This window comes from Rana temporaria, chromosome 4, assembly GCF_905171775.1.
Source record: "Rana temporaria chromosome 4, aRanTem1.1, whole genome shotgun sequence".
Classification (NCBI taxonomy): domain Eukaryota; kingdom Metazoa; phylum Chordata; class Amphibia; order Anura; family Ranidae; genus Rana; species Rana temporaria.
The window spans coordinates 353969213-353995271 of NC_053492.1; the positions used below are offsets into that span (position 1 = coordinate 353969213).

At 45.5% G+C, this 26059-nt stretch overlaps 1 protein-coding gene across 3 annotated transcripts in view; it reads right to left on the reverse strand.

The window, feature by feature from the left end:
* VIT (vitrin) overlaps positions 1 to 26059 on the reverse strand; it is a 201572-nt gene that overhangs the window by 42943 nt on the left and 132570 nt on the right. For all 3 annotated transcript variants that reach the window (XM_040350843.1, XM_040350844.1, XM_040350842.1), the window contains 7 exons: positions 23731 to 23784; positions 10180 to 10248; positions 10027 to 10095; positions 8194 to 8262; positions 8045 to 8113; positions 5870 to 5935; positions 4473 to 4541 (listed from right to left, as the gene is read on the reverse strand). In XM_040350843.1, the coding sequence (XP_040206777.1) occupies positions 4473 to 4541; positions 5870 to 5935; positions 8045 to 8113; positions 8194 to 8262; positions 10027 to 10095; positions 10180 to 10248; positions 23731 to 23784 (465 nt within the window). The remainder of the gene's footprint in view (positions 1 to 4472; positions 4542 to 5869; positions 5936 to 8044; positions 8114 to 8193; positions 8263 to 10026; positions 10096 to 10179; positions 10249 to 23730; positions 23785 to 26059) is intronic.

A 26059-nucleotide genomic window follows, 5' to 3' on the forward strand; every position in this document is an offset into this window, starting at 1 on the left:
TGCGTACGTTTAAAAAACGTTTTGCCAGCAAATCGTACGCACCCGGATGCATCTGAGTGCATACGATTTGCAATGCATTCTCTATCTATACGTTTTCCCGTCCGTGCCCGTACGTTTTCAATACTGAAATCGTATGCGGCTGACGGACGGGAAAACCGTAGTGTGAACCCAGCCTAACATATCATTAGTGCTTCTCTAAAACATTAAAAACATTGCAGAAAAGAATTTGCACTTTTTATCTACATCAACATTAACTTTAAAACTTACGTTTTTGAATAGCCTTTGTAAATAATAAACACAGAGTTGAATATTTTTTATGTGAAGTGCTTCTAATTCCAACCTCTAATTCCTCGACTAAGTTTATCAATTATTGTTTTTAATTTAGTTTTGAATTAAACTAAAAATGATACTATCAACTATAATTTACTGCAGTAAATAATTCCATAAGATTGTAGCCTATTATAGTGCTAATTGCATAAAACATTGCTGTGAAAGCTGCAAAGGAACTTCAGAAGTTGCCCTCATGATGTGCAAGTACAAGGAATACATACAGTGCCATGAAAAAGTATTCATACCCCTTTCCACATTTTGTCTTGTTACAACCAAAAACGTAAATGTATTTTTTGGGGATTTTATATGATAGACCAATACAAAGTGGCACACAATTGTGAAGTGTAAGGAAAATGATTCATTTTTTTTTAACATTTTTTACAAATAAATATGTGAAAAGTGTGGCGTGCATTTGTATTCAGCCCCCCTGAGTCAATTATTTGTAGAACCACCTTTCGCTGCAATTACAGCTGGAAGTCTTTTTGGGTATGTCTCTACCAGCAGAGGCGTAGCTTGAAGCTTGTGGGCCACGATGCAAAAGTTGACCTGGCCCCCCCCGCATTACCACCCACCACTTCCACTGTGCGTGCAGATACATCCACTGCATGCCAAGATACTCAAAGCGGCTTAAGAGTTTTGAGTTCCCAGAGTTCCTCTTTATATCAGAGGACAGGGATCACCGCTGGAGAATCAGAAGACAGGGATCACCGCTGGAGAATCAGAGGACAGGGACCCCTGGTAGGTCACTTGGCAGAGCCCCTTTCGCATCCCAGCACTGTATACAGCCCCCCCCCCCCCCCCCACACACACTACACAGGGCTGAAATCACATTCCTTTGCACACAGTCTGTCAGTCTTCACAGGGTGTATCTGGCTTTTATATTGCCCTTCTGGCCTGTGAAATTCTTTGGTCAGAACGGCAGTGTAGTTGCAGTAGGCAGATACACCTGACCCTGTGCAGATAAAGGCTAACTGGCTTTGTTTTAAAGGAATGTGATTTCAGCCCTGCATGGGAGGAACAGTATAGAGTGCTGTAATAGGAAAGGAGCTCAGCAGGGGGCTTTGGGGGCATGCAACTTAAAACTGGGACAGCAAAGCCATGTGACACAAAATCTGGAGCCTGCAGCCCTGAGGAGGTGCTAAGAGATTTGTTTTAGCAATTTCTGAAGGTTTCTCTGTCAGTGTTGCCAGGTGTTGGGGGAAGGTAACCTCCCAGAGGTGTGTGTCTTTTCCCCAATTGTCAGGGAAGTGGGGTAAGCGGACATCCCAGGGTGGAGGAGGTACAGAGAATACCAGCTGGTGACTACTTACCTTACCAGTGACATTGGTCCCATCGTGGCTATAGTATGGCACTCTCCTTCTCTTGCCTCACTAAGCTTGGTTACCATTCCATGTTACCAGCACACAGCACAGACACTTACCCATCCTGGGCTGTTCTCACCTAGTGCTCCTCTCCATTCAGGAAATGCTTCACAGCTTCTCCCCAGCCAACGAGAATGGAGGGGTGTGGAGTGTGGAAGGCAAAGTAGAAGCCCAGTACCGGAGCGTGGTTGTGGGGCCCTAGGGCAGATCAGAGCTGGACTTTGTGGAGGATATGTTAATATGACAGGGAGGCTGCTGGGGCCCCCTGGAGCTTGGGGCATGGTTGCGATTGTGACCCCTGCAACCCCTTATGCCACGGCCATGTCTACCAGCTTCAAGAGTGAAATTTTATCCATTTTTTTTGCAAAATAGCTTAAGCTCTGTTAGATTGGATAAAAGGACCTAGGTGAACAGCAACTTTCAAGTCTTGCCACAGATTCTCAATTGAATTTAGGTCTGGACTTTGACTGGGCCATACTAATACATGAACATGCTTTGATCTAAACCATTCCATTGTAGCTCTGGCTGTACGTTTAGGGTCATTGTCCTGCTGGAAGGTGAACCTGCGCCCCAGTTTCAAGTCTTTTGCAGACTCTAACAGGTTTCCTTCTAAGATTGCCCTGTACTTGGCTCCATCCATCTTCCCATCAACTCTGACCAGCTGCCCTGTCCCTGCTGAAGAAAAGCATCCCCACAACATTATGCTGCCATCACCATGTTTCACGGTGGATATGGTGTGTTCAGGGTGATATGCAGTGTTCGTTTTCATACATAGCAATTTGCTTTAAGGCCAAAAAGTTTAATGTGGTCTCATCTGACCAGAGCATCTTCTTTCACATGTTTGCTGTGCCCCTCATGTGGCTTCTCTTAAACTACGAACGGGACTTATTATGGCTTTCTTTCAACAATAGTTTTCTACTTGCCACTCTTCCATAAAGGCCAAATTTGTGGAGTTGCACGACTAATAGTTGTCCTGTGGTCAGATACTCCCACTTGAGCTGTGGATCTCTGGAGCTCTTCCAGAGTTACCATGGACCTCTTGGCTGCTTCTCTGATTAATGCTCTCCTTGCCCGGCCTGTCGGTTTAGGTGGATGGCCATGTCTTAGTTTTCAGTTGTGCCATACTCTTTCCATTTTCAGATGATGGATTGAACAGTGCTCTGTGAGATGTTCAAAGCTTGGGAGATTTTTCTATAATTTAACCCTGCTTCAGACTTCTCCACAGCTTTATCCCTGACCTGTTTGGTGTGTTCCTCGGCCTGCATGATGCTGTTTGTTAACTAAGGTTCGCTAACAAACCTCTGAGGGCTTCACAGAACAACTGTATTTATACTGAGATTAAATTACACAGAGGTGTACTCTTTTTACAAATTAGGTGACTTCTGAAGGCAATTGGTTTTACTAGACTTTAGTTAGGGGTATCAGAATACAAATGCACGCCACACTTTTCAGATATTTATTTGTAAACAAATGTAAAAACCATTTATCATTTTCCTTCCAATTATGTGCCACTTTGTGTTGGCCAATCACATAAATTTCCAATAAAATACATTTACGCTTTTGGTTGTAACTTGATAAAATGTGGAAAATTTCAAGGGGTATAACTACTTTTTCAAGGAACTGTAGCTTACAAACTGATGCATTGCAAGCTTTTCCAGTTTTAAAATTGCCCTTCTCAGTCACATTGAACTTGTTTCCTATAATAAAGTAACAGTTAATGAAACCTAAGCAGTTTGACATTTTGCCATATTGGTAGAAACCATCTCTGAGCTCATGTGACCCTCAATCAATGGGTAGGACACTGGTTACATATGGTAGAAAACTAAAAGAGTACCTTGATGATCTACCCCAATGTGTCTAGCAACACTTCAGTGACGTTGTGACGACGATTCCGTGTTTACATACAGGAGACTGGAACAAAGCCGTTTCCGGCTTCGTGCTAGTCTCTGTCTAGACGCCGGAGGAGGTGGATCGTGGATCGGGTCTGCCGGTGGGACGGTAGGCCCCGGTAAGAGCGATGGAAGGTGGCAGGATGCCCCCTCCTGCTCCTCCGGGAAAATAAGGGGGATGCCCCCTCCTGCTCCTCCGGGAAAATAACCGAGTGGCTTTTAGTCGCATCGGTTGTTATCCCTGGAAAGCTGACCGCTGGTTCTAAAAAACGGTATTGGGATGATGCCTGCAGCTGCGGGCATCATCCCAGTATAACCCCCAAAGCCGAGGTCGCATATATGCGTACGCTCGGGGAAAAGGGGTTATATATACTGTGATTCTGTATTTGCCAAATATGCTACAGAAACCTCCCTCTACTAACTCTGGCTGCAGCCATTTTAACCGTGGGCAGATGAAACTGCTGCCTGTTCACTTCCTGGATTTACACCTCCTGCTTTGCAGCCCTGCAGCTTTCATTGGCCCTCTTATGACTCATTCCCCCTCTCTTCCTGGAAAACTCTCACAAGAGTGAGAGAGAGAGCTGTGCACGATGTCATTAGCCTAGGCTAATGACCAGACAAGAAAAAGGAAGTGGGCTGTAAAGGGTATTTACTCGCAGAAATTTTTTTTTTACTATCCAAATTTAAAACAACAAGGGCAAAAGATTTAATAGATGGAAAGTTGAAAAAATTACTGAAGGTCCACTTTAATCATCTGTGCCATTATACTTACAGCGAAATACAACACGTATAGAGTTTGCATTTACCATAGTGTATATTACTGAAGATGTTAGTACTACTTATGGTAATAATGGTAGCAACAGTAAATTATAGGAAAATATATAGTCTTTACCTTGAGTATCACGGGTTTCTCCAGGCCAGAATGGAGCGGCAGGAGGAGCTACATTGCTGCTTTCTGGAACTAAAAATATGAGCTGAAATCAATATTTAGACATGCTAGTGATATAGCTATCAGCAGAGATGAGAAAATGTATTGCTGTGGTGGCTTGGGTTGATCGCGACCAATGGATATTGGCAAACATTTTATTAGAATTTAAAAATGTTCCAGACCTATTTCTAGTCAATTCCAAGCTCATCATGTTGTGCATACAAGTTTGTATCCACATGGGTATAAGAACCCAAATATGCCAGCCTCCACCATGCTGGCATCAGCCTGTATGTCCTTCACAAGAATAATTTGTTACCCCAAGAAAGAGTCCTACTTCTTAAACCTCCAGATCCCTTCTGTTAGCTACCGAGTTACATTGCACTTACATTGCCCAAAGGCATGACCAAGAATGTGGAGAGTGAAAGAAAGGATATACAAAGTTCAGTCTATGAATTTGACTCGTGAACAAAAACTGCTTCAATAAAAAAGCACCCCTGCCCTTCTTATGAGTCACATGCCACTGATTTCTGTAAGGCCCCGTACGCACGACCAAGTTTCTTGGCAGAATTCAGCAAGAAACTCTATGGGAGCCGTATTCTGCCGAGAAACCCGGCCGTGTGTACACTTTTCGCCGAGGAAACCGACGAGGATCTCGTCGAGCCAAATAGAGAACATGTTCTCTATTTCCTCGTTAGTCAATGGGGAAACTTTGGCTCACCGAGATCGTCGGCGGCTTCACAAGGTTTTGCCCGTCGAGTTCCTCGGACGTGTGTACGTGGCCTAAGGCAGCACGCATCCAACAGCAGCCAAGCGGGGTGGTTACAGATTTATATAAGGATCCTGCTGCTTATTTTTTGGCAAAAACTTTTGCATATCAATAAGGCCTCATTCACACTGGTGGCCAGGGGGCTGTAAAAGCAGGGGGTTTAGCTTCGGTTATACAGCCCCCAACCGCCAAATTGAACAAGGAGATACAACTAATTAGGTTTGTTTTTTATTTTCTAAATAGGTTCTTTTAAGCTAGTGCATTGTTACCTTACCTTTCATTCTTTTCATTCGATTTCCCTTCTAAATGTTTTTTTTCTTTGTCTGAATTTCTCACTTCCTGTTTCTCCTCAGTAAACTTGCCCCATCATCCGAGCTGTTCTGGCTGGGGGTTAGTCAGCCAGAAAAGCTTACTGAGGAGGAACGGAAAATTAGAAATTCAGACAAAGAAAAAAAAAATTTAGACAGGAAATCGAAGGAAAAAGCAAGTGAACCAACAATGCACTAGCTTAAAGGAACCTATTTAGAAAATAAAAAAATAAACTTTACAACCCCTTTAATAATAAGAAATATATTTCAACAGTTATCAGTCATACCTGCTGGTCTGCGCTGTACTGGGGGAACATTTAATCGGTAATTTGGATTTTCTCGCCTCTGTAAAACTGAAACATAATAAAATATAATAAGGGCTAGTCCATTCAAACAAATTCATATTTCAGGTGTTATTTAGCTAGATTTAGAAGAAATATCATGAAAGAAAGATCTTTTAAAAAAAATCTACAAAATTGGAATTATTTTTGTGTGTTTAAAAATAATAAGTGGCCAGTTGTTTCAGCTCAGCTAAAATATTCAATTCACATCCTATTGAACTTTCATCTTATGTTGTTCCCCGCTCTTTGACTTTTGTGACTAAGCATTGGTATAGAAAGTAAATATATACTTTAAACGCAAAAATGTACTTTGCTAAGTAAAACGTCTCCACTTCTTAAACCAACCTCACTGTTAATATACTATGTGTTTTAGTTATTAAATTAAAGCTATAATAAAGTTTTGTTTTTTATTGTTTAAAAACAACAATGGGGCACCCGAGTGGGTGCTCAATGTGTCCTTTCAGACACGGAGCTGCGGCTCAGCCCTGCCCCCTCTCTTTCCTCATTGGCTCAAGGACTTTGATTGACAGCAGCGGGAGTCAATCACGCCCACTGTGTGCCTCAGCCAATAAAAAGGCAGGGTCCTGGACAGCCGAGTCTCTCGTGCAACATCGCTGGATCAAGATGGGGCTCAGGTAAGTATTAGGGGAGCTGAGGGGAGCTGCTGCACACATGTTTTTTATCTGCATGCATAAAATGCATGCAGATAAAAAACCTTATGCCTTCAGAACCACTTTAAATGATATTATAATAAATTCAGTACCCACCCAGAAGTGTGGCCTGTTAAGCCTAACGCTGGGGCTTAGATACTGTAGGGAATTAGGGGGTTCCATTTACCCCAGAGCATCTGTAGCACAGAAGTTGTTAGTCGATAGTGCTAACGCCATGCTTGGAGATGTAACCTGCTAGCTTTCACTAGGGAAGCACCTTGACACAGTTCAGAAAATGACATCACTTTCTATTTTTTATTCATCCAGAGTGCACTTATGGGTAGCATCTAAGGGCAGAGTGAGTGTGGCCAACCTCCTAAACAGTTTTGAAGGCAGAATGGGTGGTGGACAGTGGACACTACACATGGGAGAAGAAGAAGTAGAAGGAGGAAGGAAGATATGATGAGGTAGAGAGGTGGGTTGGTGACACCACAATCTCCATATTGCCCAATCAGAGATTGCCTTGTATTCATTGGGCTTCCTCTGAATGGTGGTGCTGAGCAAGCAATCTCCAGTGGTTACCATGTATAAGCTGCTTCTGGTTCTAGAGGACTGCTGCTATCACTGTAGTAACAAAGACTATGTACTACAGTGATTTTCAGCTACAGCTTTAACTAGACCTTAACTACTACAGATAGCCACATACATAACATGCTTGCAACTTAGTCTGGTTGATTACAGTTAGGTAGGAAAACTATGTCTATGGGTACCTTCTGACCTCTTCTTCCTGTTGATGAGTTGAATCATTATCTTGCACAAAAAACAGGGCTCAAGTCCTGCGGGAACGCGTGGGAACGGAGTTCCTGCACTTTTTTCACAGCAGGAACGCAGTTCCCTTTGCAGGACTAGAGCAGCTAAGAGCAGAGGAGCCGCCTGAGCCAATCCTTCACTAAGCGGCGATGCCCAGCTCGAGTCACTGTCAGGGGCAGGCGAACCTTAGCAATCCTTTATGTTACTGGCCGCTTCATGTATATGGATTCATCGGGTAGTGTCAGACACATTGCGGCATCGAGGAAGTGACCGAATACCCGCACACTACCTGATGAATCCATATACAGGAAGCGGCCAGTAACATAAAGCATTACTAAGGTACAGTGGATCGAAAAAAATAAAAACATGCGCTTTAGTAATTATGCATATGCGCGTATTATTTTTTATATTTTTTTTGGTGGGGGAGTGGATCTTGGGTGGGAGTTCCCACACTTTTTTCCCCAGGACTTGACCCCTGACAAAAACACCAGTCATATAGAATTACTACCAGCATTCCCTGCTCTGTCTCAACCACCACGGTGTCTCATATCTGATATCTCTTGCGGCAATCTCAGTATTTCTATCTGATGTAAATGTCACAGGGCTCAGTATAGCTATTTCATTTAGCCAATAAGTATGTTAAAATAAAATCAGCTTTTACCATCAGTGTCATGTGTTTCTGCAGACCAGTTAGGCACAGCAGGGGGAGCATTATAACCAGTATCAGAACCTAAGAAAATACATACCATGGTTAGCTAATCATATACTTTATAACAGAATAATTCACAACTTTCGTTTTTATTACCATACCTGTTGGCCTACGCTGAACAGTTGGGACTTGTACTCGACTTGGAGTTTGCCAGTCTCGTCGCTGTGAACCTAAAACAGATCATTCACAAGAATACAAAAAAGCCATTATGGTGTCATAATACTAGTAACTCGTGACAGTCGATGTATTAAGAGAAGTAATGAGTGGAAAATATACTGTAGTTCACTGTTCCAGCATGCAAAAAAGCAATGAGCTAATTTCTGAAAACGACAGTAAAGAAAATTGTTTTTCCTAATTACAACCAACCAGGATTTAGCTTTCAGACTGTGACCTGTGCTGCAAACATAAAAAAAATCAGATTGGTTCTTATGCCTTAAGAGGGCAGCTGCAGGGAAAAGTAGATGGGCTGATAATAAGGCTAAGTCTCACAATGGAAAAATATGCATCATTAAGCTTCAATGTACTAGCTGTCAATAGCTGTTGCTGAATTGACACATTCTTTTTTTTTTCTAGTTAGATTCTGGGCCAGATTCAGATACAATGGCGTATCTTTAGTTGGGCGTAGCGTATCCTATTTACGCTACACCGCCGCAACTTAGACAGGCAAGTGCAGTTTTCACAAAGCACTTCCTCCGTAAGTTGCGGCGGCGTAGCGTAAATGGGCCGGCGTAAGCCCACGTAATTCAAAGTAGGCTGGTAGGGGGCGTGTTGTATGGAAATGAATCGTGACCCCACGTAAATGACGCGCCTAACGAACGGCGCATGTACGCGCATGCTCAATATCACGTCGAATTTTCTCCGTAACTTACGCCGGCTCAATGCTTAGTCGACGTGAACGTAACCTACTCCCATCCCCATTCACGTACGACTTACGCAAACAACGTAAAATATGACGCTGTTCCGACGTTTGCGACGTCCATACCTTAACATGACTTACCCCTGCTTTATGAGGGGTAAAGTTACGCTGGTCATACGCCTTACGTAAACAGCGTATTTTAATACGCCGGGCGCAAGTACGTTCGTGAATTGGCGTATCTAGCTCATTTGCATATTCAACGCGGAAATATACGGAAGCGCCCCTAGCAGCCAGCGGAAATATGCACCACAAGATACGATGGCGTAGGAGACTTACACCGCTCGTATCTTGGCAACAGTGAGGCGTATCTGATTCTTTGAATCAGGCGCAGAGATACGACGCCTCACATTCGGACTTACGACGGCGTATCTGGAGATACGCCGTCGTAAATACTTTGTGAATCCCGGCCATAGTATTTATTATCATACAGTAATTAATAATATTATAAATATTATTATTCATGATCAATTTCTTAGATGGAAACAGCCAACTCTGCCCACGCAGGCTACTTGGGTTTCTTCGGTTAACGTGGTTTTGCCACTGTATACATTAACCTATGTGAGTAGAAACCTTCCAAAGACGTCTGATAAAGTATGGTCCACTTGGATTGAGGCTCGTGGTCCTGTCATTTCGTAGAATGATTACGCCTTGTTTTTGTGCCCTCCCGCCACCCCCTTCCCTGTCATTTCCAGTCCCCCCCTCATAACTTTCTAGCCTTGTTTGCCCAGCTCTCTGATCCTGTCCCCCCCCCTTCCCGATCCTTATTTCCCCCACCTATTCTCTCCCCTTCGTTGTGGGGAGGTCTTGGCAGTAATGGATCCCCCTCAGGCTGAATCCGAGAGAAACTCTATTATAAAGCATAAAGTGCAGTTTTTTCTTTATAATGTTGTCCATATGTGTTCAACTTTTATTGGTATACCTTTGTAAACCTGCATTGCATTTGTGCATTGTTTGAATAAACCTATATCTGTTAATTTATTTTTTATTTTTTTATCAATAATAGTTATAAATTAGTTACCTTGAGTATCACGTGTGTCTGAGGACCAGCTGTGTCCAGTATTTGGAGCTACATTGCTTCTTTCTTGAGCTAAGGTTGCAAAAGTGTTATGTAGCACACGCACATGTATTGATTACATATTCATATTATTTGTAGTTGCTAAAGTGATCATACCTACTGGTCTGCGTTGCACAACTGGATTATTTCCTCGGCTAGGATTTTGCCAGTCACGTCTTTGCACACCTTGGTAATATAAATGATAGAAAATATATAAATATATACACAGTTGCATTTCTTATTTTATTATAGCTGTTATTTTAGAACTGTAAACATTTTGAATCACATTTAACATTTTTTTAGAGTGCTGCAAGTTGAAATAGCAAGATTCAAAAGAAAGCCCAACACATTATTTTCAACAGTGTTACGTATATTATACTGATTGAGAATTACAGTGATGAAAATATTTATTTGATCCCCTGCAGATTTTATAAGTTTGCCCACTTACAAAGAAATGGTGTATCATTTTTATCATAGGTGTATTTTAAATGATAGAGACAGAATATCAAACAAAAATCCAGAAAAACACATAAAACAAATGCTATAAATTAAGTTGCAGTTCAGCGAGTAAAATAAACAACTCAACATTTCAGCTCCCTCCATAAATGTTCTATAGCAGGGGTCTCCAAACTTTTTACTTCGAGGGCCACATTCTATATTTTACACATATTCGCGGGCCGGAAACATAATTTATAAATAAATCCACAGAAGAAGAATAGAATAGAATTTGACTTACTGCTGACAGCAGGATTGGATGGTGCTCCTATATTCTTTGCTGGCACCTAAACGCTGGAGCATCATGCAGCGGGGCTAAACTTCCAGCGTGCATGAGGCTTTACATCCGTGTCACCATCATCTGTGTCCCCATCAGTCTTCCCATTCATCTGTGTCCCCATTTATCTGTGTCCCCATCATCTGTGTCCCCATCAGTCTCCCCATCCATCAGTCTCCCCATCCATCAGTCTCCCCATCCATCTGTGTCCCCATCCATCTGTGTCCCCATCCACCTGTGTCCCCATCAGTCTCCCCATTCATCTGTGTCCCCATCAGTGTCCCCATCCATCTGTGTCCCCATTCATCTGTGTCCCCATCTGTGTCCCCATCCACCTGTGTCCCCATCCACCTGTGTCCCCATCATCTGTGTCCCCATCATCTGTGTCCCCATCAGTCTCCCCATCCATCTGTGTCACCATCATCTGTGTCCCCATCTGTGTCCCCATCCATCTGTGTCCCCATCCACCTGTGTCCCCATCATCTGTGTCACCATCATCTGTGTCCCCATCAGTCTCCCCATCCATCTGTGTCACCATCATCTGTGTCCCCATCAGTCTCCCCATTCATCTGTGTCCCCATCAGTGTCCCCATTCATCTGTGTCCCCATCAGTGTCCCCATCCACCTGTGTCCCAATCCACCTGTGTCCCCATCATCTGTGTCCCCATCATCTGTGTCCCCATCAGTCTCCCCATCCATCTGTGTCACCATCATCTGTGTCCCCATCAGTCTCCCCATTCATCTGTGTCCCCATCAGTGTCCCCATTCATCTGTGTCCCCATCAGTGTCCCCATCCACCTGTGTCCCAATCCACCTGTGTCCCCATCATCTGTGTCCCCATCAGTCTCCCCATCCATCTGTGTCACCATCATCTGTGTCCCCATCAGTCTCCCCATTCATCTGTGTCCCTATCAGTCTCCCCATTCATCTGTGTCCCTATCAGTCTCCCCATCCATCTGTGTCACCATCATCTGTGTCCCCATCAGTCTTCCTATTCATCTGTGTCCCCATTCATCTGTGTCCCCATCAGTCTTCCCATTCATCTGTGTCCCCATTCATCTGTGTCCCCATCAGTCTTCCCATTCATTTGTGTCCCCATTCATCTGTGTCCCCATCAGTCTCCCCACCCATCTGTCTCCCCATCCATCTGTGTCCCCATCAGTCTCCCCATTCATCTGTGTCCCCATCAGTCTCCCCATCCATCTGTGTCCCCATCCATCTGTGTCCCCATTCATCTGTGTCCCCATCAGTTTCCCCATCCACCTGCGTCCCCATTCATCTGTGTCCCCATCATCTGTGTCCCCATTCATCTGTGTCCCCATTCATCTGTGACCCCATCATCTGTGTCCCCATTTATCTGTGTCCCCATCCATCTGTGTCCCCATCCATCTGTGTCCCCATTCATCTGTGTCCCCATTCATCTGTGTCCCCATCCATCTGTGTCCCCATCAGTCTTCCCATTCATCTGTGTCCCCATTCATCTGTGTCCCCATCAGTCTCCGCATTCATCTGTGTCCCCATCAGTCTCCCCATTCATCTGTGTCCCCATCAGTCTCCCCATTCATCTGTGTCCCCATCAGTCTCCGCATTCATCTGTGTCCCCATCAGTCTCCCCATTCATCTGTGTCCCCATTCTTCTGTGTCCCCATCACTCATTAGGCTATCCCCACAAATTGGTGTCCCCATTAGAGCCCCCCCCATCATTTATCCGAGTCTCCCTGCACATTTGTGTCCCCATCACAGCCCACCCCCGCCTGCATATTTGTGTCACCATTAGAGCCATCAGCCCCCCTCCTCACATGTTTGTGTCCCCATAAGAGCCACCAGCACCCCCACATTTGTGTCCCCATCAAACCCCACAGATATTTGTGTCCCCATCAAAATCATCAGCCCCCCACATTTGTGTCCCCATCAGACCCCACAGATATTTGTGTCCCCATCAGAGTCATCACCCCCCCCCCCCATATATATATATTTATGTCCCATCAGTCATCAGCCCCCCCCCCCACATTTATGTCCCCATCAGTCATCAGCCCCCCCCCCCCACATGTATGTCCCCATCAGAGTCATAAGCGCCCCAAAATGTGTGTCCCTATCAGTCTACAACCCCCCCTCCACGTGTGTCCCCAGCAGAGTCATCAGCCCCCCAAAATTTGTGTCCAAATCGGTCTGAAGACCCCCTCCACGTGTGTCCCCATCAGAGTCATCAGCCCCCAGATGTTTGTGCCCCATCAGCGCCATTCAACCCACCCCCACTCAAGTGTATCAGCCCCCCTCCTTGCATGTGTCCAGCGCGTCTCCACTCTCCGTCACTGGCTGTGCAGACCTGCTGCATCTCCCGACTCCCGCCCCGCTGGTATTGCACACTCGTTACTGGTTAACAGCGAGGCGGGAGGCGGGAGCAGGGAGGCGGCAACGGGTCTGCCCTAAACACCTTATTGGCTGCTGGGATGCCGTGGTCCCAGCAGCCAACACACACAGTGAGATGCCGGGAGGGATTGCGGGACCTGCGCTGCATATTGCCTGGGGCGAATATGCAGCGCAGATTCCACAACTAACAGGTGGACTAAGGAGTCACGCTGCGGGCCGGAAGAAATGGCCTGGCGGGCCGGATGTGGCCCGCGGGCCGTAGTTTGGAGACCCCTGTTCTATAGGATTAGGGTCTGGAGGATGACAAGACCACTCCATAACCTTAACATGCTTCTTCTTGAGCCACTCCCTTGTTGCCTTGGCAGCGGTATGTTTTGGGTCGTTGTCATACTGGAAGACCCACCTATGACCCATCTTGAGTGTTTTGACTTATGGAAAAAGGTTCTCATCCAAGATTTTACAATAGATGGCCCCGTCTATTGGCCCCTCAATGCGGCAAAGTCGGCCTGTACCTTTAGCAGAGAAACAACCCTAAAGCATAACATTTCCACCTCCATGCTTGAATGTATGGATGGTATTCTTAGGGTCATATTGAGCATTTTGTTTCCTCCAAACACCGCAAGTCGAGTTAATGCCAAAAAGCTTAATTTTGGTCTCATCTGACCACAGCACTTATTCCCAATCCTTCTCTGAATCATTTAGATATTCATTGGCATGATGACTGTACATGTGCTTCCTTGAGGAGGGAGACTCGCCATGTTTGAAGGAAGGAAAATACTGACTATAGCCTCGTACACACGACCGAGAATCTCGTCGTAAAAGAAACGTCGTTTTCCTCGACGAGTTTCTTGCCAGGCTTGTCGAGAATCTTCTCAAGCTTTCTTTGCGTACACACTGTCGAGACAAAATCTCGTCGTTCTCAAATGCGGTGACGTACAACACGTACGACGGCACTATAAAGGGGAAGTTCGATTCCACTGGCGCCACCCTTGGGGCTGCTTTTGCTAATCTCATGTTACTGCATGTTAAGTAAAAGTTTGAGAGATGATTTGCACTTTTCAGTCTGTTACAGCGTGACGAATGTGCTATCTCCATTATGAACGCTACTTTTACCGAAGGTGCGCTCCCGTCTCATACTTTATTCTGAGCATGCGTGGGTTTCTAAGCATACACACGAACATGTTTCTCGTCGTATACCAGCCCGACGAGAAACACAACGAGGAAATTGAGACTCCCGATGAGAAAAAAGAGAGCATGTTCTCCTTTTTTCTCGTCGAGATCCACAACAGTTTTCTCGACGAAAAACATACACACAATCGTTTTTCTCAGCAAAAATGCTCTGCCAGAATTTTTCTTGATGGATTTTGCAGAGGAAAACGGTTGTGTGTACGAGGCTTATGACCCTAAGAACGCCATCCCTACAGTCAAGCACGCAGGTGGAAACATTATGCTTTGGGCATGTTTTTCTGCTAAAGGTACAGACTTTGCCACATTGAGGGGCCAATGAACGGGGCCATGTATTATAAAATCTTGGATGAGAACCTTCTTCCCTCAGCCAAAACACTGAAGATGGGTCATGAATGGGTCTTTCAGCATGACAATGACCCAAAACATACTGAAAAGGCAACAAAGGAGTGGCTCAAGAAGAAACACATTAAAGCGTAGGTTCACCCAAAAAACAAGTATCTAACATTACATTCAGTATACCTCAAAGCAAGTCGGCTCTATACGGCGCCTGCGCAGTCAGCTCTACACGGCTCCTAGTCGGTGCGCAGGCGCCGTATAGAGCCGACTCGCGGTTCAGCTACTTTCGGAAAGTCGTGACGCGCCTTATCCGCCGGGGGGAGTTTTCCTCAGGCACGTCAATCATATGCGCGAAGTCCCAGATGACATTGCGGCACTGCACAGGAACGCCCAGTCCCACGGGAGCGAGTACCCGGAAGCTGGGAGGAAAATACCGATAATACCGTATGTACACCCCCCCAAAAAAAACGGCATCCTGTACATGTTTGAGGTATACTGAATGTAATGTTAGATACTTGTTTTTTGGGTGAACCTCCGCTTTAAGGTCATGGAGTGGCCTAGCCAGTCTCCAGACCTTAATCCTATAGAAAATTTATGGAGGGAGCTAAAAAATCGAGTTACCAAGCGGCAGCCAAGAAACCTTAAGGGTTTAGAGAAGATCTGTAAAGAAGACTGGACCAAAATCCCTCCTGAGATGTGTGCAAAACTGGTCACTAATTACAAGAAACGTCTTTCCTCTGTGCTTGCCAACAAGGGTTTCTCCACCAAGTACTAAGTCATTTTATTCTCTCTTGAGAAGAGGCATTTAAGGGGAGAATGTGAAGACCTTGTATAAATACATATGTGGTTCATATACTGGACTTCACTTTAAGATCATTGCAAAGAGCGAGAGGGTACTGGAGGAAAAATTAAGCTCTAGATATGGGATGGCTTCTTCACAGTAAGCGCTATGAAAATATAGAATAGACTTCCTCAATATCTTTTTTTTTTTTTTTTTTTAATAAACATTTTATTGAGTTACAATGTGCATACAGACAGCTGATAATACACTACGCAGAGTGTCGTCAGTAAGTGCATTGTCTACAGTGCATAGCAGTTCACATAAACGACGGACAAAATCCGAGAAGAAAAACATGGCATAAGAGTACAACACTAACAAAGTAAGGGGGGGGTGGATGGGAATGGAAAAGGGTTAAGGATGCATTCCTTTCTGGTCCATTACCATACCCTCTCGGACGAGAGGGGAAACAAGGTTTTTATCGTGCATGGTGTAGTCCGAGACCTTTGGGGGGTCCACCCAGCCACCGCCCACCCCTGTCGGGGATCATGCTGTGGGCGGGGAGGGGCCCAAAGAGGCGCACAATGAAGGGTGTAATGATTGGTCCAGTAGTATTCGTCAAGTTAGCGGCGAAAGCAGTCGCCTCGTGAATGTTGTAAGTGGGTAAAGGGATTGAAAGTAGGTCTGTCTCCTCAACGGTCATCTAGGAGTTCAAGAGGTTTGTAAGGTCTTGGTGTGGTATATTATCTGTGTCGTCCAGTTGCCCAGGGAGAAGCGAGTGAAAAGACGTAGGTGGGGGTTGGGAGGGGGGGGGAATTACAGTTGAGTGGGAGGCAGAGATGAGTCAGTGTGGGGGGCCCCAGAGTATTTGGGCTCACCCGGTAAGGTATGGGGGGGGGGGGGAGACATCTATGGGGGACGACTGGCGAAATGGGTCCCTGTAGTGAGACCAACATGCCCAGGTCAGCCTAAACTTGTCATGTGTGTCCCTGGCCTGATGTATGACACGTTCCATTTCCTCTATTCTGTCGACTCTGGACTCCCATTCGGCGACAGTGGGGGGGGAGGCCGATTTCCAGTGCAGGGGAATACATTGGGTGGCGGCGTTTATGAGGTGAAGAGTTAGTGATTTACGGTACTTTGGGGCAGCCCCGGAGGAGTGGTGTAGGAGGTATTGGGCAGGAGTGAATTCAGGCGAGCAAGTGGTGATGCGGGAGATGATGTCGTGCACCGCCATCCAAAATGGTCTGATGAGAGGGCAGTCCCACCACACGTGCAGGAGGGAACCTGTGTCCGATTGGCATCTCCAGCATGTGGAGGGGACGTTGGGGAAGATTTTATGCAGCTTATCGGGTGTTTTGTACCATCGAGAATATATCTTAAATCTGTTCTCTTGGGCAGAGACATTTATTGAGCCCTTGTGTACATGTGTCCAAACCGATTCCCACTCGGCCTTGGAGAGAGAGAAGGTAAGGTCCACGTCCCATAGACGGTGGATGTCGGTGTTGGGTTGCGTTTTAGACATAAGGAGGGAGTACAAGGCCGAAATCAAATGTTTCTGCGGTTCTGTGTGGCAGCAGATATGTTCAAAAGGTGACAGGTCCCTGTGCCAGTTCGCCTGTGACGGGATACTTTGGAAGTAGTGTCGGAGTTGAAAGAACTTGAACATGGGAATAACATGGTTTGAAAATTTGGCGGTCATGGCCGAGTGTTGCATGAGTGTATCGTTTTGGAAAAATTGGTGGGCGCGGAGTGTGGTGGTGGTTTGGGGCTCAATCTGATCCGAGACCTGGATGTCAGCTGGGAAGTCAGGATTTCGAGTCAATGGTGTCATCGGGCCGGGATAAGGCGTAGTTTCCAACGTTTTGCACGCCGATCTGAAGTTGGACAAGGAAGGCCCTATCAGTGGATGAGTCCTACAGGGCGTCGGGATTGACTGCGGAGCAATCCATGGTAAGTGTGCTAGGGGGGTCCCTGAGAAGGCTTCCTCAACCTCAACCCATCCCTTGCTCTGGCCATGGACATGCCAGTCCACGATCCTGACCAACTGGCAGGCTCTGTGGTATTGGAGCAGATCGGGCAAGCCTATGCCACCCCTCAATTTAGGGAGGGAAAGCCTAGGCCAGCTCAGTTTTGCCGGGCGACCAGCCCATAGGAAGGACCTGCAGATTGTTTTAAAAGAGTTAAAAAAGGTCTGAGGGAGTCTAATTGGGACTGCCTGCAGTAGATATAACAGCCTAGGGAGCACATTCATCTTCAGAATGGCTGCCCGGCCGAACCAGGAGAAGGTGCCCTTTGTCCAGTTAAGCAGATCTCCCCTGATCAATTGGAGCGCTGGGAGAAAGTTTCTGGTGTAGAGTTCTGATAGACGCTTGGGGAGCTTGACTCCCAGGTAAGTAATCTCGTGAGGTTCCCATCGAAAGGGAAAATTCAACTTACATTGCTCAACCATGGTTTGGGGCAGTGAGACATTGAGTGCCGTGGATTTGCTGAAATTGATCTGCAAGTTGGACAGCGTGTGAAACAGCTTAAAATCTTTCAGGAGGTTGGGTATGGTAACCAAAGGGTTTGTTAAAAACAGCAGGACATCGTCCGCGTATGCCGCTATTTTGTGTTGCCTGCGGTTGATCGTGATACCCCTGATGTCTTGGTTCTCCCTTAGCCTGCGGAGGAACGGTTCCAGGGTCAGAACAAACAGAATGGGGGAGAGGGGGCAGCCCTGTCTGGTACCGTTGGCCACGGAGAAGGCGCTCGACAGTTGACCATTGACCCTGATCCTGGCAGTAGGGGAGGAGTATAGGGCCATAATCATCTGAAGGAAGCGGGGAGGGAAGCCCGACTTGAGCAGGGCCGCGGACATGAAGTCCCACGCCACCCTGTCGAACGCCTTCTCCGCGTCAAGGGACAGCATGAAACCCTGAGCGTTCTTTGTGGACATCCAGTGGTGGATATTAATAGCCTTGGTGGTGTTGTCCCTGGCTTCTCTGCCAGGGACAAAGCCGGCTTGGTCTGTGGAAATCAGGTTCGGCAAATGTGGGAGTATCCTGTTAGCCAGGATCTTCGCATATAGTTTTACATCCACGTTGAGGAGTGAGATGGGGCGGTAGTTGGGCACGAGCGTAGCATCCCTACCTGGTTTAGGTATTAACGTGATGTGGGCCTCTAGCAGGTCAGTACTGGTGTGAGGGGCTAGAGGGATATCATTGAATGCCGCTACAAACTTGGGGATCAGGGCCTCAGAGAACGATTTGTAGTATCCAGAGGATAGGCCGTCGGGGCCCGGGCTCTTACCGGGTTTCAGTTGCTTCAGCGCCATTAGAGCTTCAGCGGTTGTCACCGGCGCATCTAAATGTGACGTATCCGGCAACGGGTGAGGGGGCGCGCCGTAATCATCAAGAAAGTCCGCAATCAATTTTGAGCGTGTCGGGGCCTCTTTCGCTACGCGGGGTGTGGGTAAGTTGTACAGCGACGAGAAGTATTGATTGAACTGGTCTGCTATATGGTCGGTGCTGGAGTGCGAGACCCCGGTAGGGGATGTAATGGTGCGAATAGTATGGGCCAATTTTTTTTTCTGTAGGGCGCTTGCCAGGAGTTTCCCCGATTTGTTTCCAAATTCGTAATAGAGCTTGTGGCTTAGGGCGAACTTGCGTTTCAATTGAATCTGCAGTTCTCCCAACAGGTCCCGCCTTGCCGACAGAAGCTCCCCGTGGGTGTTTGCTGCTAGGGTGCGTTTGTGCGTGCGTTCGAGGGTTTTGACCCGGTCGGCCAATTCAGTGATGCGCGCAGCCCTGCGTCTGCGGCGCTTCGCCATCATAGAGATGATTTCGCCCCGCAGTACGCATTTGTGCGCGGCCCACACAGTGGCTGGGCAGACCTCTGGGGACTCGTTTTCTGTGAAAAACTGGGAGAGCCTGGTTGACAGAGCGGCAAAATCTACAGAATCTAGGAGAATGGAATCGTCCATCCTCCAGATACCCGACTTGGGGCGGCGTCCCGGCCACGTTAGTGTCATAGTGATAGGGTGATGATCAGATAGCACCATGGGTTCAATAGTGGCTTCCGAGAGAAGGGGGAGGGCGTCCTGGGTGGTGAGGAACAAGTCAATACGTGTGTATTTGGTATGTAATGATGAAAAATAGGTGTAATCTCTTTCGTTTGGGTGTAACGTACGCCAGGAATCGTGTAAGGCCAGGAGGTCTAATTGGGTTTTAATGGCTCTGAGGGCGCGGTATGTGAGGCAAGAGGTCCCGTTGGATGTGTCCACCAGGGGGACTAAGGGGACGTTAAAGTCTCCGCCCAGGATCAGCGTTCCTACTTGGAACGCTGTGAGCTGGAACGTTACGTCCCGGAAAAATTGTACATGCTTTGAATTGGGGGCGTAAATGTTTGCGATTGTGACGAGCGACCCCTGTATTGACCCCTTGAGGAAGAGGAACCTCCCCTGTGGATCCCTTTGAACATCGTCTACCTGCAGTGGGCAGTTTTTGGAGAGGAGGATAGAGACCCCTTTGGATTTGGATTCGTCGGTAGTGGCGTGGTAGACCGTCGGATAGTAGGGGCTCCGGAGCGCGGGCACACTGTCTGACCGAAAGTGAGTCTCCTGTAAGAGGACAACGTGAGGTTTCTCCCTCTGGATATTGTATAGCAGGCGCGAGCGCTTCTCAGGGATATTGAGCCCTCGCGCGTTAAGCGAGTATAATTTAAGCTGTAATGGGATAGGGGATTGCGTGTGGGCAGTTGGGGTTGGAATTGCGTTGCGCGTCATATCGGCTGGGGGGGGGGGGGGGGCAGATGGAGGAGAAAAGGGGAGGATAAAGATGAATGGAGGGGATCGGCAATGGGCTGGTACTAAATCGGAGGGGTGTGTCTGGGGGGGAATGGGCTGCACCGATTAGGAGACTAGAGGTGGGAACCTCTCACCTAAGGGGGGATGGGGCTAGTCGGGGGGTTACAGTGCACACCCGGCGCGCACACCACTACGTGCGGTACGCACACCACTGTGTACAGCTGTGTGGGGGTTGGCTCGGACTCACCAGCAGATGTAGTGAGTAGTGTCAAAAGCAATCGTGAAACAACAGTAACTAAATATACCAAATAAATCAAACAACTGTGACAAATCGTGTCGTGCCACCTCAGAGTAGGCTTCTCACCTAGCATTGAACCCTTAGGAGGCTTGGTAATGTTTCAAAGGGGTTGAGCCGCAGGCCAGGATAGGCAAGTGAGCGTGCCATCGCCCGTCCCGAGTAGCGGCTTGGTGGCATGACGGTATCGCTAAGTATCTTGAGCTCCTCACGTAAGCCTCGCCACCGCCCTTCAGCCCTTCATTGCCCACCACGGCGAAGTGTCCCGCGATACCCCCGCGGGGGCCTGTGGCCCCTACCGAGATACCCGCGACCTCCGCGGCGGAGCAATGACGATCCATCCAAGGGGATCGATGCGAGTGCTGGGGGGGCGGTTCTAACCGCGCGGGTCACGGTCGGAGCTCCATGCTCCGATTAACATCCTTGTCAGAGCCTACGCTACACCATACCTGAAAAGAAAAACAGTGATGCAGTCTAAGGCCGGGTACCAACAATGCAGTCAGAGTAGAGGGTGATACTCTAGGAGCCGGAGGCAGCTGGGTCGGAAGTGGGAGGACCACTCCAGGGCAGGAGGCCTGTAGTCCGCTTGGAGCGTTTCTCAATATCTTGTTTTGACTGGTTCAGTAAATCGTTTTAGAAAGAGCTGGATGCATTCATAAAGGCACAAAATATGACTGGATATTAACATTTAAAGGTAATACCACCAAAAGACTGTTGATCTGGGGAATATCAGATTTTAAAGGATCAGGAAGGAATTTTGTTTGTCCCTCTGGATCAAATTGGATCATGCTTTATGGGCTTTTTGGGTACTGGATTCTGTATATGAAGGTATTCTATTTAATTCTATTCTATTCTACTCTTCATTTATATTTCCTATTGGTTGAATTAGATACACTTGTGTCATTTTTCCAACCTGACAAACTATGTAACGTGTAACTATTTGAACAAGATGCTCTCTTTAGCATCCAGAGATACAATGCAGGTAAGATATTGGTTGTTCTCAGGTAGGCCATGTCATTTAAACAATGTCCAATTGGTACTAAGGGGCCCAAAGTGTGCCAAGAAAACAATTTCACCACCACTAGCCTGAACCGTTGATACAAGGCAGGATGGAACCATTCTTTAATGTTGTTTATGCCAAATTCTGACCCTACCATCTGAATGTCGCAGCTGAAATGGAGACTCAGACAATGTTTTTCCAATCTTCTATTATTCAATTTTGGGGAGCCTGTGCGAATTCTAGCCTCAGTTTCCTGTTCTTAGCTGACAGTAGTGGCACCCTGTGTGGTCTTCTGCTGCTGTAGCCCATCTGCTAGATTCGATGTTGTGTGTATTCAGAGAAGGTATTCTGCATACCTTAGTTGTAACGAGTGGCTATTTGAGTTACTGTTGCCTTTTTAGCATCTCAAACCAATCTGCCCATTCTCCTCAGACCTCTGACATCAACAAAGCATTTTTGTCCACACAACTGCCGCTCACTGGATATTTGAGCTTTTTCGGACCGTTCTTTGTAAACCCTAGAGATGGTTGTGAGTAAAAATCTCAGTAGATCAGCAGTTTTTGAAATACTCAAACTAGCTGTCGGGCACCAACAACCATGCCACATTAAAAGTCACTTAAATCCTCTTTCTTCCCTATTCTGGAGCTCGGTTTGAATTTTAGTACGTCGTCTTCACCACGTCTAGATGCCTTAATGCATTGAGTTGCTGCCATGTGATTGGCTGATTAGCAATTTGTGTTACCAATCAATTGAACGAGTGTACCTAAAAAAGTGGCCGGTGAGTGTATGTATATTTATATATATATATATATATATATATATATATATATATATATACAATGCAGCAGTTAAAAAAAGTATTGAACACCTTACGAAAAAAATTATTGAACACGTCACCATTTTTCGAGCTAAATACATTTTTAAAGGTGCTATTGACATGAAATTTTCACCACATGTTGGTAACAGCCCATAATAAAATGGAATTACACAGCGAAAAAGTATTGATCACGCTAACTTAAATTTATTTAATACTTTGTACAAAATCCTTTGTTGGTAATGACAGCTTCAAGTCGCCTCCTGTATGGAGAAACTAGTCGCATGCATTGCTCAGGTGAGATTTTGGCCCATTCTTCCACACAGACTTCAAATATTAAAGGTTCTGAGGACCTCTTCTATGCATCCAGATCTTTAGCTCTTTCCATAGATTTTCTATTGGATGCAAGTCAGGTGATTGGCTGGGCCATTCTTGCAGCTTTATTTTCTTTCTTTAAAAAAATAGCGTCCAAGCCCGGCCCAGCGTGATAATGTCACTCCCCACCTGACGCGCAATGCCGAATTGGCTTTCTCAAAGAATGCTGTGTCCTAGCACTGTTATGTGGTAGCTGCTTTCACTTATAATATATTATATATTTGTATTATTTCTGTGATAAGTTTGGGGTAGCATATAGCAGCGCGTGGATATATATTTACTCATTCAGTAGCTGAAGATAACTCCCTTATTTTCATGTGACAGCACTTGTGCTTGGTGATTGGCGCTCAGTACATTCGCATGGGGGTGGTTAGAATGTTCTCAGTCCTGTGTAAGCTCTGACTGAGATCACATTGGAGCTTACACAGGGCTTCCTTATCTTGCTTCCAGAAAATATAAAATGTTGTGGAGGCTGGATTTGAAGTAAACCTGCTTCTTTTCCCTGCACAAGCTCCAACTTCCACTTTAAATAATAAATTAATATAACAGTTTAGAGAAGATGATTTTAATTTTATATTGGCATTTTAAAACAGAAAGACCCATTTTGCCTCATTTGTCAAGGTCACATAAGACAGAGCAGGCAATGCCGAAGCCTCAAAATTTGAGGCTCCCATTCTTCTTTGTGGTCCGGAAATTCTATATTAAATGCAAACCATAACTTTCTTCTCAAGTTTTCAGCTTATTAGATACATATATATTTAATTTGTGTTGCATAAACCTGGCAGCCTTTCTATCGCAAAGCTCCTCAATAAATTCAGAATAGATTTATTGGAAAGGAAAAAATAAAAACAAGCTGAGTGCCATAATAACATTTTACAGTATTTGCTTTCCTGCCTCCAGATGTTATATAATACTACGTAAACATTTTACACTCACATGCTCTGTACTACTTACTTGGATTTGCTTGAATTGCCTTTTCAGCTAAAATCTGCTGAATTCTACTGGCACCTGTCAAGAGCGAGAGGCAGAAATAAGCACGTCTGTTAGTGGTTCAAGTTACTGCAGAAAACAGGCCAATATTTAATCGGATTTTTAATGTGGAATACTGGCGGCACAATTAAAAGAGTCAAAAAAAGTTCAGTAGTGCAGACTCTTAGCCAGATTCAGATAGACTGGCTTACTTTTGAGGCGGCGTAGCGTATCGTATATACGCTACGCCGCCGTAAGTCAGAGAGGCAAATGCTGTATTCACAAAGCACTTGCCTCCTAAGTTACGGCGGCATAGCGTGAATGGGCCGGCGTAAGCGCGCCTAATTCAAATGAGGATGAGGGGGGCGTGTTTTATGTAAATGACTCGTGACCCGACATGATTGACGTTTTTTACGAATGGCGCATGCGCCGTCCGTGGACATATCCCAGTGTGCATTGCTCCAAAGTACGCCGCAAAGACGTATTGGTTTCGACGTGAACGTAAATTACGTCTAGCCCCATTCACGGACGACTTATGGCGCAGGCCATTGTATCTTAGCTAGGTTTAAGTGTATCTCAGTTTGAGAATACACTAAAGCCTCGTACACACGGCCGAGGAACTCGACGGGCGAAACACATCATTTTGCTCGTCGAGTTCCTTGTTAGCTGTCGAGGAACTCGACAAGCCAATTTTCTCCATTCCCGTCAAGGAAATAGAGAACACGCTCTCTTTTTGGCTCGTCGAGTTTCTCGACAGTTTCCTCAACGAAAATGTACACACGACCGGTTTCCTCGGCAAAAAAATATCTCCCAGCAAGTTTCTTGCTGGTTTTTGCCGAGAAACGCAGTCGTGTGTATGAGGCTTAAAACATACGACGGCTTAGATTTCGAGTTACGACGGCGTATCTACTGATACGCCGGCGTAACTCTTTGTGAATCTAGCTAAGAGAGCCTATAAGTTCTGAAATATTGGGACAAAATGACTAGTGTCAGTTTGATGCAGATAACTTTCTAGACCAGTGTTTCTCAACTCCAGTCCTCAAGGCGCCCCAACAGGTCAGGTTTTCAGGCTTTCCATTATTTTGCACAGGTGATTTGATCAGTTTCACTGCCTTAGTAATTAACACAGCTGTTTCATCTGAGGAAAATACTGAAAACATGACATGTTGGAGCACCTTGAGGACCGGAATTGAGAAACACTGTTCTAGACAGCCAGTAAAGTCAATCAATGCGCTGCTAATGATATCTAGGTAACAATGCAATTGTGGAAAAATCAAGTCCATTCTGTTCATTAGGGTTTAAAGCAAATTTACTTGTAAAAAAGAAGATGGTGGACATGTACCAAGGAAAAAAATAAAAAATACTGCATAGCGGGCAGAGAACCTTTTCATGTGACTTCAAAGGCAATATAGAAAATACACAAATCATTTTAAATAACACACTTGGAAAATGCTTAAATCTGTATGAGATGCATCGGAACAGTCTGATTTTCACAGACAGTCTCTGTTTTGTCAGTTTGACAAAAAAAAAATTTTTCATCAGAAACTGGCAAGTAGTTTGTTATGGCTGTCTTTTTCGGGCTGATGCAAAACTTGCTGATGCCCAATTCCTATTAAGCTCTCATTAAGAATTAAAAGACAACAGATGATACAGCAGTGTAAAATTGGCCAGCAGCAGGACATTTTATTGAGGAAGAAATGTCTGAAATGCAAAAAGGAAAACGGTTGGGACTCTGAATGGCTGAAATATGTTAGAGAAAAAGAGTACATGATGTTGTATGAGTACAAGAATTAAAAGATCATAGGTGACATAGCACTGTAGAATTGTGCAACAGCAGGGCAGTTTTAATCAGGGATAAGATGGACAGTAGCTCTGTCTGTTCAACATGCGCTACTTGGTCTATGGTCAACACTTACATTGTGACATTGTGCCATTATGTGATATAACCTGATGCATATTTTTGTTAATATTATGAATCAAGATACCTTAACTGAACCACGTTGAGACTACACGTTTTTGTATTGTTCTAAGTTGCTCTTTTTTTATACTGTATATGTGCAGGTTGTCATATGATGTATTATGGTGTCATTTTGTTAACTCATGATATATATATATATATATATATATATATATATATATATATATATATATATCCCTAAAAATGAAAACCCCAAAATACTGCTCCCAGTAACATAAGTCCATTTTTGAAAAGGGAAACCTTGCAGCACATAGAAAAATCCCTAAAAATAACAAACAGCAGCTAATAGCGACCTCATATCAACCACACAATAATAAAAAAAAGAAAAACAATAAA